Consider the following 12304-nt stretch of genomic DNA (forward strand, 5'->3'; position numbering starts at 1 on the left):
GGAAAGAACTGAATTTTTCCTATTTTTATGCCTAATTTGGTGTCAACTGACAAAGTATTTGCAGAGAAAATGTCAATGTTAAAGTTTACCATGGACACACAGACACACGTACACAAACACACACACACAGACAACCGAACACTGGGTTAAAACATAGACTCACTTTGTTTACACAAGTGAGTCAACAACAACAAACACACACAGAAAAATAAACAAACCAAAAACCACAATAGAAATACATTAAAACAAAGTTTTGCTGACCAATTGCGCTTGTACTTTTCTTTCAACAGCCAATATATATTTTAAAAGAAACCAACATAAGGGAATACTGTATTGTACTCTGTTGTATTGTATTGTATTGAAAGGAACAGGCTGGCAGAATGGTTAAGACGCTTATCTGCCAATACAGTTTCCGTGAGGGTCTGGGTTCGAATCCCGCTCTCGTCTTTTCTTCCAGGTTTGACTGGAAAATCAAACTGAACTGAAGACATAAAGCACTGAATTTGCTTGCTGATGTTCATTTTTCATTTGGCCATTCGTTTCTTCTGTCTTTCATGAATACTACTTAATTCAAGGCAAGGCAAGGCAAGGCAAGGCAGGGCAAGGGAGGGCAAGGCAAGGCAGGACAAGGCAGGGCAGGGCAGGGCAAGGCAAGGCAAGGCAAGGCAAGGCAGGACAAGGCAGGGCAAGGCAAGGCAGGGCAAGGCAAATCAGGGCAGGGCAAGGAAGGGCAGGGCGAGGCAGGGCAGGGCAGGGCAAGGCAAGGCAGGGCAGGGCAAGGCAAGGCAGGGCAAAGCAGGGCAGGGCAGGGCAGGGCAGGGCAGGGCAGGCAGGCAGGGCAGGGCAGGCAAGGCAAGGCAGGGCAGAGCAAGGCAAGGCAGGGCAGGGCAGGGCAAGGCAGGGCAGGGCAGGGCAAGGCAAGGCAAGGCAGGGCAGGGCAACGCAGGGCAGGGCAAGGCAAGGCAGGGCAGGGCAATGCAGGGCAGGGCAGGGTAGGGCAAGGCAAGGCAAGGCAAGGCAAGGCAGGGCAGGACAGGGCAAGGCAAGGCAAGGCAAGGCAGGGCAGGGCAGGGCAGGGCAAGGCAAGGCAAGGCAAGGCAGGGCAGGGCAGGGCAAGGCAAGGCAAGGCAAGGCAGGGCAGGGCAGGGCAGGGCAAGGCAAGGCAAGGCAAGGCAGGGCAGGGCAGGGCAAGGCAAGGCAAGGCAGGGCAGGGCAAAGCAAGGCAAGGCAGGGCAAGGCAAGGCAGGGCAAGGCAGGGCAAGGCAAGGCAGGGCAAGGCAAGACAGGGCACGGCAAGGCCAGGCAAGGGAGGGCAGGGCAGGGCAAGGCAAGGCAAGGCAGGGCACGGCAAGGCAGGGCAGGGCAGGGCAGGGCAATGCAGGGCAGGGCAAGGCAGGGCAGGGCAAGGCAGGACAAGGCAAGGCAAGGCAAGGCAGGGCAAGGCAGGGCAAGGCAAGGCAAGGCAAGGCAAGGCAAGGCAAGGCAGGGCAGGGCAGGGCAGGGCAAGGCAAGGCAAGGCAAGGCAAGGCAGGGCAGGGCAGGGCAGAGCAAGGCAAGACAGGGCACGGCAAGGCAAGGCAAGGCAAGGCAAGGCAAGGCAGGGCAGGGCAGGGCAGGGCAAGGCAGGGCGAGGCGAAGCAGGGCAAGGCAAGGCAAGGCAAGGCAAGGCAAGGCAGGGGAGGGCAAGGCAAGGCAAGGCAGGGCAAGGCAAGGCAAGGCAGGGCAGGGCAGGGTAAGGCAAGACAGGGCACGGCAAGGCAAGGCAAGGCAAGACAGGACAAGGCAAGGCAAGGCAAGGCAAGGCAAGGGAGGGCAGGGCAAGGCAAGGCAAGGCAAGGCAAGGCAAGGCAAGGCAGGGCAGGGCAGGGCAGGGCAAGGCAGGGCATGGCAGGGCAAGGCAAGGCAGGTCGGGGCGGGGCGGGGCGGGGTGAGGCAAGGCAGGGCAGGGCAGGGCAGGGCAGGGCAAGGCAAGGCGAGGCAAGAAGGTTATTTCGTGTTCCCCTTGAGGGCATTGAAACATTACACACATTCATCGTTTCATCGTTTATTCACTCCACACACGGAAACAAAATGAGTGATGTAAAAACTAGAAATAGGTAATAGAAACTATAAATGTGCTTGAATACGCATTAACAATTAATTTTTCATTAGAATAAAGAAAAGTCTTCTCCAGTTCCTATCAAGAGACGGAATCTTAATGAAAAGGACTACGCATAGAAGAAACAAAGGATTTAAGTTTTAACAGTCTTGTATTGATCAGTTTCTTTTTCTCCTCCTCCTTGTTCTTCTTTAGAAAACAGTAGTAGAATTTAATGGAGTTTGGGTGGTTTCTATTATCATTATCTAGATAAGGAATTCACACACAAACTCTCTCTCTCTCTCTCTCTCTCTCTCTCTCACGCATGCAGCACGCACGCATGTACACATACTCGCATTCACGCACACATTCATACATACATCGATTCTTCTTCTTCTCCTCCTTCTGCTTCTTATTTCTAAAGTATACATGAACACGTAAAAAACAAACAAACAAGGCGCCATACTCTGGCTCCCTCCCACAGTGTCACTCGGGTCTTTTCAGTGGAACTGGAGCCGTACACATCATTCTAAGGTCTCACAAGTCAGTGCAGCTCAGTCGGCCATTTTGTCCCACGTGACTTTGAACTGCTGATGACTATCTGCACATGAGCCATTAACTCTTTCCATACGAACGGCGAAAGAGACGACGTTAACAGCGTTTCACCCCAATTACCATTATCAAAATATTGCAAGCGGAAGGCTCTTATACTGAAGACGTGAATGTTGACAAAGAATACCACAATTCTGACGACGGAAGCTAAAGGATGGGTCATTGAGACACCCACTGGACATCCGAGGGATCTGTGTAGAGGAGAAGAGAGGACTGGCCGTACTGAGTGAGTTAACTTTTCAGCATGTGTGAAGGAAGTCGTGTAGTTCGCTCCTAACGTGCGTATTGGATGGGTTGGTGAGGTAAGAGATATTAATGTTTGTGGTGAGGTGGAGGAGAAGAGATGATTACATAAATGTAGGCTGATGATCATTGGGACGATACTTACTTATGCCCATCGCTCCCAGTGGAGCATAGGCCATCGACGACCCCTCGCCATCGCACTCTGTTCTGGGCTGTTCTGGCCATTCCAGTCCAGTTGGTCCCTTGCTGCTTCAGCTCTGCCTCGGTATCTCGCCTCCAGCTGTTGCGAGGCCGGCCTCTCTTCCTCTTTCCCTGCGGGTTCCAGGTCAGGGCTTGGCGTGTGATGCTGGACGCTGGCTTCCGGCTGAGGGTGTGTCCGATCCAGCCCCACTTCCTCCGCAGTATCTGCTTGGCCACTGGTTCCTGTCCTGCTCGCTCCCACAGATCTTCGTTTCGGATCTTCTCCTGCCATCGAATTTTGTAGATGCGCCTCAGACAGGTGTTGAAGAGTGTCTGAATCTTCTGCTGCATCGTCTGTGTTGTCCGCCATGTCTCGCATCCGTAGAGCAGAATTGACTTCACATTGGATTTGAAGATGCGGAGTTTGGTTTTCATACTGATTGCTCCAGATGCCCAGATGTTCTTGAGCATGATGAAAGCTGTTCTTGCCTTGCCGATTCTGGCTGTGACGTCTCAGTCCGTGCCTCCCTGTCGGTCAACCACGCTTCCCAAGTAGATGAAAGACTCCACCTCCCTGATGGGCTATCCACCGACTGTGACTGGAGTGTTGGCAGTGGTGTTGATCTTCATCAGCTCGGTCTTCTTCTTGTTGATCTTGAGCCCTGTCCTGGCTGACGTAGTCTCCAGGCGAGTGGTCTTGTCCTGCATCTGGCTGTGGTTGTGTGACAGGAGCGCCAGGTCGTCAGCAAAGTCGAGGTCGTCCATCTGTGTCCAGAATGTCCACTGTATACCGTTGTTCCTGCCTGTTGTGGTGGTCTTCATGATCCAGTCGATGACCAGGAAGAGGAACGGTGACGGCAGGCACCCCTGACGAACTCCAGTCTTCACCTCGAAACTTTCGAACAGCTTGTCTGTGCATTGGGACGATGATGATGATTATGATGGTGGTGAGGATGAAGGTTTCACTTCATATGCATATGCTGCTACTTTGATGATGGGCTCTCAGTTTATCTGTGGTGTCAATGACAGTAGCCAGACGAATGTGATGATGATGATAGTTTCCCAGTGTATATATGGATGGTGCTGATAGCTATGATGATGTCTTAATATACGTCTTAGACGATGATGAAGATGATGATGATGATGATAAAGATGATGATGATATATGCACAGATGATGACGGTGATATAAGATTATAGTGGTTGTATGTATACGTAGATATGAAGATCGATGATATAAGATTATAGTGGTTGTATGTATACGTAGATATGAAGATCGATGATATAAGATTATAGTGGTTGTATGTATACGTAGATATGAAGATCGATGATATAAGATTATAGTGGTTGTATGTATACGTAGATATGAAGATCGATGATATAAGATTATAGTGGTTGTATGTATACGTAGATATGAAGATCGATGATATAAGATTATAGTGGTTGTATGTATACGTAGATATGAAGATCGATGATATAAGATTATAGTGGTTGTATGTATACGTAGATATGAGGGGGGCGATATAAGATTATAGTGGTTGTATGTATACGTAGATACTGAAGATCGATGATATAAGATTATAGTGGCTTGTATGTATACGTAGATATGAAGAATCGATGATATGAGATTATAGTGGTTGTATGTATACGTAGATATGAAGATCGATGATATAAGATTATAGTGGTTGTATGTATACCGTAGATATGAAGATCGATGATATAAGATTATAAGTGGTTGTATGTATACGTAGATATGAAGATCGATGATATAAGATTATAGTGGTTGTATGTATACGTAGATATGAAGATCGATGATATAAGATTATAGTGGTTGTATGTATACGTAGATATGAAGAACGATGATGCAGTCAGGATGACAGACTGTGATGACCAGGCTGGTGAACCGACCGAGCTCGTCAGTGTATACACAATGATTATGACGTTTAGATGACGATAATATAGCTTATGATGGTGATGATGATGATGATGATGATAACGGTGATGACGATGGCGTAGATAATGATGATGACGGCGATTTGATAATGATGATGACGGCGATATTGATAATGATGATGATGGCGATGATGATAATGATGATGATGGCGAAAATAATGATGATGATGGCGATGTTGATAATGATGATCACGGCGATGTTGATAATGATGATGATGGCGATGAGGATAATGATGAGGATGGCGGTGAGGATAATGGCGATGAGGATAATGACGAGGATGGCGTTGAGGATAATGATGAGGATGGCGATGAGGATAATGATGATGACGGCGATGTTGACAATGATGAGGTTGGCGATGAGGATAATGATGATGACGGCGATGTTGATAATGATGATGATAGCGATGAGGATAATGATGAGGATGGCGATGGTAACAATAATGATAACGACGAAGTTAAAGACCCTTATTCCTTCTGACTTCACGTTCACAGGCCTCAGACCACCACCACCTCTTCCTGCCACTCCGCCAGTGATTGACCCCCACCACCCTCTCCCTCACTCCCACCACCACCACCACCCCACAGCCACTCCGCCAGTGATTGACCCCCACCACCCTCTCCCTCACTCCCACCACCACCACCACCCACCACCACCCCACAGCCACTCCGCCAGTGATTGACCCCCACCACCCTCTCCCTCACTCCCACCACCCACCACCACCCACCACCACCCCACAGCCACTCCGCCAGTGATTGACCCCCACCACCCTCTCCCTCACTCCCACCACCCACCACCACCACCACCCCACAGCCACTCCGCCAGTGATTGACCCCCACCACCCTCTCCCTCACTCCCACCACCCACCACCCACCACCACCCCACAGCCACTCCGCCAGTGATTGACCCCCACCACCCTCTCCCTCACTCCCACCACCACCACCACCCACCACCACCCCACAGCCACTCCGCCAGTGATTGACCCCCACCACCCTCTCCCTCACTCCCAGCACCACCACCACCCACCACCACCCCACAGCCACTCCGCCAGTGATTGACCCCCACCACCCTCTCCCTCACTCCCACCACCCACCACCACCACCACCACCCCACAGCCACTCCGCCAGTGATTGACCCCCACCACCCTCTCCCTCACTCCCACCACCCACCACCACCACCACCCCACAGCCACCAGGATGGAGACGGTGAAGAAGATGCTGCAGAGGGACACCTGCCTCCCCCTCCTGGGGCCCTGCATGATCATCTTCGCCGTCCCCCTGCTCCTGCCGGGCCTGACCTTGACCCTGGTGGCGCTGTGGGACGAGACGGGCTTCAGCAGGTTCAGCGCGCTGCACGTGCTGGGCATCGTCCTGCTGGTGACCTCCGGGCTGCTGCTGGTCGTCGGGGTGGTGCTGCACTGCACTGTCACCAAGAAGGTCTGAGATGAGTACGGGGGTGGTGCGGGGTGTTGGTGGGGTGGAGGGGTGGAGAGTGAGAAAGAGAGAGCGTGTGGGGGCAGAAAGAGAGACAAACAGAGAGAGAGACAGAGAGAGAGAGAGAGAGAGATCGTCAGGGTGGTGGTGCACTGCACTGTCACCAAGAAGGTCTGAGTGGTGGTGGGCGGTGGGGTGGTGAGGTGAGAAAGTGAGAGGGAGAGAGAGAGGGATGAGGAGAGACATATATATATATATATCATCATCATCATCATTATTATTATTATTATTATTATTATTATTATTATTATTTCAAACCCTCCAAAAATTCATTCATTCATTCGTCCATTCGTTCCTTTGTTCATTCATTCGTCCATTCGTTCCTTTGTTCATTCATTCGTCCACTCGTTCCTTTGTTCATTCATTCGTTCTCTTTCTGCACAGGCCAAGGGGCGGGTCTGTCCTGAGGACGATGACGAAGAAGGAGGAGAGGTTGACGACAGCATCCCCAGGTCCTCTCCCTGCTACCCGGGCCCTCCTGTCGTGGGCAACGTCCACTCCACCCACGACGTGCGATCCTCCACACACACCCCAGCCACCCGCCTCGGCACAGACAGGGGTACGGGTGGCTCTGACCACCACCCGGACACTGGCTTGCACCCATCGTCTGGGGCTAAGGATGGGAGGGTGGACACCCCCCTCCCTTCTCCTTCCGTTTGTCCGTCCTCTGCTGGGCACTTTCCGAGAAAGGGTCAGCTGCCTCCGCTCAGTTCCACCGCAGCCGCTGCTGCAGTGATGACTCTGCAAGGAGGCAGCAGGCGTCAGAGGCATTGTGAGGACTCCAGTCTTAGTGCAGCACGGGGGATGGGTGAGGACTCCAGTCTTAGTGCAGCACGGGGGATGGGTGAGGGCGACAGGAGCCTCAGCGCAGAGAGAAGTGTTGGTATGGGCGTGGGTGTGGGTACGCATCAAAGTGCAGAGAAAAACGAAGGGTTAGGCGAGGGTCTTAGCGCTCAGCTGAGGTCGAGTTGTAACTACATGCTGAGTGACTCGGAGGACGAGCGAGCCGAAGCCCTTCGCTACGCCACGGTCGCTGCACAGTTGATGACGGACAGAGACGGGAAAATAAGAACCGCGTCAACGTTGTCGTCGTCTTCATCTTCTTTATCGTCAACAACGCAGAGCTCGCGCAAGATGCCTGACTGTAAGCACGAACCACGCAGCGCTGAGCGCAGAGAGCTGCCAGAGACAGGTCAGACAGGTGTTTCACGTCAAAGGACTGTGCAGGTGGACCGAGAAGGGGTACCTCACACAACCCGAGACCTCAGTGCAGCCAGCTCGTCCTCTGTTGAAGACCAGCAATCAGAGGACGTCCAGGCCACACGGACAGCAGTGCACAGCTCTGACAACGAAGACAGGAACAACAACGTGGGCGCTGAACCTTTTTTCGTCACTCGCCAACCCTCCACAGAATGGAGACCGCACCACCACACGGTCCAAGAAGAAGAAGACTCAGGATCCGAGAACTCTCCAGAAGCGGAGAGCCCTGCCATCCACCACCACCACCACCACCACCACCACCACACCCACCAGGCGCCCACCCTTCAAGACCCCAGCTCCAGTTCCATATACACAGAGTCTCCCTCTCACGGCACCTACTCTGTCAGATCGTTCGTGTCTGAAGACCTGGCGCTGAAAGCCTCATCTGAAGACCTGGTGATGAAAGCTCCGTCTGAAGACCTGGTGATGAAAGCTCCGTCTGAAGACCTGGTGATGAAAGCTCCGTCTGAAGACCTGGTGATGAAAGCCTCATCTGAAGACCTGGTGATGAAAGCTCCGTCTGACGACCTGGTGATGAAAGCTCCGTCTGAAGACCTGGTGATGAAAGCTCCGTCTGAAGACCTGGTGATGAAAGCTCCGTCTGAAGACCTGCTCGTGACCGAAGACTACGTCTTCCACCCTTCCTCAGGACTCCTCCTGGCAGACCCCAGCCCTGAGACCCCCCACTCCCCGTCCCCCGTGCCGCTCCGGGCAGACCCCAGGGGTGGCTGGAAGGACCAGCACCCCGCCCACCACAGCACCACGGTGCTTAGGGGCGGCAGGTCTGACAGTTCCAGCCACGGGTCCCCCGTCCAACCCCGCCCCTCTGCCTCATCCCTTCCCTCCGACCCCGACAACGGTAACGACGACGACAACGGTAACGACGACAACGGTAACGACGACAACGGTAACCCCGACAAGGACGGCGGCGGACACGAACCATCACCCACCGATCATCACCACCACAGCGACAGGAAAAAGAAACGGAAAAAGAAAAAGAAGAGGAGGGAGAGAGAGGGTGGGGGGAGACAGGGGGAAGCCGAAGAACATGCGGGGGAGGAGTGGGGGGAACGCTGGGGGGAGAAGGGGGAGGTGGCTGCTGGATCTCCTCGTTGGTCGTTGTTGAGGAGTGGCACAGACGCCCCACATCAGCAGCAGCATTCGGAGCATCACGTTCATTGGCCTGATGACCAGGGCGTGGCTCCGTACGGACGTCCGTCTCCCTGACTTCGCTGTGTGCACCGTCATGTCATGTCATGTCCACGGCGTCTGCACGAGTGGGCTCTTACGTGTATGACCGTTTTTACCCCGCCATGTAGGCAGCCACACTCCGCTTTCGTGGGTGTGGATGCTGGGTATGTTCTTGTTTCCATAACCCACCGAACGCTGACATGGATTACAGGATCTTTAACGTGCGTATTTGATCTGTTTGCGTATACTCACGAAGGGGTTTCAGGCACAAGTAGGTCTGCACATAATTATGTTGACGTGGGAGATCGGAAAAATCTCCAGCCTATACCCGCCAGGCGCCGTTACCTAGATTCGAACCCAGGACCCTCAGATTGAAAGTCCAACGCTTTAACCACCCGGCTGTTGCGCCCACCGTCGTTGTACGATACTGAGTTCAACTTCGTCATGTTACAGAGTATGACAGTCAGCCGTGTCCGACTTTGACCATCAGAACAGCAGAGGAGGAAGCTTCTGTCCCAACTATCTAGGCTAGAATTTGATTATAGTGGAGGGTGTCTCACCCAAGTTACATCCCCACTCTCTTGGCCAAGAGGGTTTTTAGGACAGTCGGCGTTGGGATGGTTCCCAAAAGCCAACTAGCCCCCAAGGCTGCAGCACAAAGAGCCAGTGCAGTCTTGCCTCCTTGTCTTGAGAGTGATAGTCCTTCACAAAACACGAAACTGTAAATGACTTCCCACTGCAATAGAGAAACCATTGATCACACAGTTCTCACTGCTGTGAGCTTATGTCACTGCGATACAAAGTGAGTGTTGGGCCGTGTGACCCGCTGTCTGCAGCGTCATGTGCAACGTGGTGACTGTTGTCAGTGTACGATGTTGAGCTCGTGGCAGCGTCGTCATGTTACAGTGACTTACCTTGTAAACGCACACACAAACATTAACAGCCTTTTACACACACACAGCCACAACAATATCTGCAACAAAACACCACCACCACCACCACCAACAACAACAACAACACACACACACACACACACACAAGATCACACACATGTGTGCGTGCGGTCACACGTGCATGCATGCACGCGATCGCATGTAGACGCATACAGAATGAGAATACACACACACACCACACACACACACACACACACACACACACAGACACACACACAGACACACACACACCACACGGATATTTGTGTTACGTTGGAAGCAGTGATTTGGGCGGAAAGATGGGGTGGGGAGTGGGGAGGTGAAGGGGGTGTGACTGAGGAGGAAGAGGGTGGAGGGCCGGTCAATGATTACTGTTTACCTCATGTTGAAGACTGTGATGAAACGACTTGGACTGTGTGACTCACAGTGTTGAGAACACAGTAATGTTCAGCCTGGTTTTTACTTTGATTTAAACATTTTTAATAATTATCAAGAAACAAGGTGAAATACAGCGTTCAGTTCAGAAAACTTGAGCAACAAGTCTCAGCTTATATCGTGCTCGTTCATGTGTAAAAAGCAATACACGAACGATTTTTGTTTTTACTTTATTATACCAGAGAGAGAGACAGAGAGGCTGACAGACAGATAGATTAAAAAAGAAAAAGAGAAAAGGAAAATTGTTAATTGTCAAAGGAAATGACAATAAATCGATAGTTGAATGTGTGAAATTATTTCTGTTAATAAAACAACAACAACAACAACAAAAACACACAATATTTTGATATAGAACAATTGTATTGGTGGGTGCTAAATCATACTCCTACTACTCCTACTACTACTACTACTACTAGGAATATCAGTAATGGTTATACAACAAAATTGATGTATATATTTTGAGAAAATCAACGAGCCACAGTATTGCCAATTCTGTGTGACTGTTTTGATTTCTTTTCCTTTTCTTTGTTTTGTATCGTTGCTGCTTGTCGTGATTTCCCGTACATAATCGTTACAACGTTTTAGATTTTAACTTGACATAAACAGCATTGAACGATTTCACTGGATAGCCTTTTGTATTTCTATTATTTTTTCCTCTCACTAGTAGCAGCTGTAATCGCAGTAGTCGTAGTAGTCGTAGTTATAGTTGTAGGACTGACAATCGGAAAAATATCACAAACAATTGAATAAGAAAATGATGATAGGTAATGATAATACCAAAGACTACAACCACCACCATCGCCATCACTACAACCACCACCATCGCCATCACTACAACCACTACCATCACCATCACTACAACCACTACCAGCGCCATCACCACAACCACTAACAGCGCCATCACTACAACCACTAACAGCACCATCACCACAACCACTACCATCGCCATCACCACACCCACCACCATCGCCATCACCACAACCACCACCACCACCATCACCACAACCACCACCATCGCCATCACCACAACCACCACCATCGCCATCACCACAACCACCACCATCGCCATCACTACAACCACCACCATCACCACAACCACTACCAGCACCATCACCGCAACCACCACCATCACCATCACCGCAACCACAACCATCACCATCACCACAACCACCACCATCACCATCACCACAACCACTACCATCACCATCACCACAACCACCACCATCGCCATCACCACAACCACCACCATCGCCATCACCACAACCACTACCATCACCATCACCACAACCACCACAACCACCACCATCGCCATCACCACAACCACCACCATCGCCATCACCACAACCATCGCCATCACCACAACCACCACAACCACCACCATCGCCATCACCACAACCACCACCATCGCCATCACCACAAGTGCTACCATCGCCATCACCACAACCACCACCATCGCCATCACCACAAGTGCTACCATCCCATCACCACAACCACCACCATCACCATCACCACAAGTGCTACCATCCCATCACCACAACCACCACCATCGCCATCACCACAACCACCACCATCACCATCACCACAACCACCACCATCGCCATCACCACAACCACCACCATCGCCATCACCACAACCACCACCATCACCATCACCACAAGTGCTACCATCGCCATCACCACAACCACCACCATCGCCATCACCACAACCACTACCATCGCCATCACCACCACCACCACCATCACCATCACCACAAGTGCTACCATCCCATCACCACAACCACCACCATCGCCATCACCACGACCACCACCATCGCCATCACCACAAGTGCTACCAGCACCAGTGATGATAAGTAATAAAAGTAATTAACCCCCCCCCCCCCCCCAAACCCCCCAAAAAACCCCAAAACAACAACTCCAGTAACAATACACCAA

General features: G+C 51.5%; 1 protein-coding gene across 1 annotated transcript; it reads left to right on the forward strand.

Annotated features, from left to right (window-relative positions):
- The first annotated feature begins 6094 nt into the window (after window positions 1–6094).
- LOC143290387 (uncharacterized) lies at window positions 6095–9077 on the forward strand. Its single transcript, XM_076599784.1, has 2 exons — window positions 6095–6498; window positions 6940–9077. Exons 1-2 carry the CDS (start codon window positions 6259–6261, stop codon window positions 9040–9042), a joined length of 2343 nt encoding a protein of 780 aa, XP_076455899.1. The 5' UTR covers window positions 6095–6258; the 3' UTR covers window positions 9043–9077.
- Window positions 9078–12304: the final 3227 nt, after the last annotated feature.

This window comes from Babylonia areolata, chromosome 1 (assembly GCF_041734735.1).
Source record: "Babylonia areolata isolate BAREFJ2019XMU chromosome 1, ASM4173473v1, whole genome shotgun sequence".
Classification (NCBI taxonomy): Eukaryota; Metazoa; Mollusca; class Gastropoda; order Neogastropoda; family Buccinidae; genus Babylonia; species Babylonia areolata.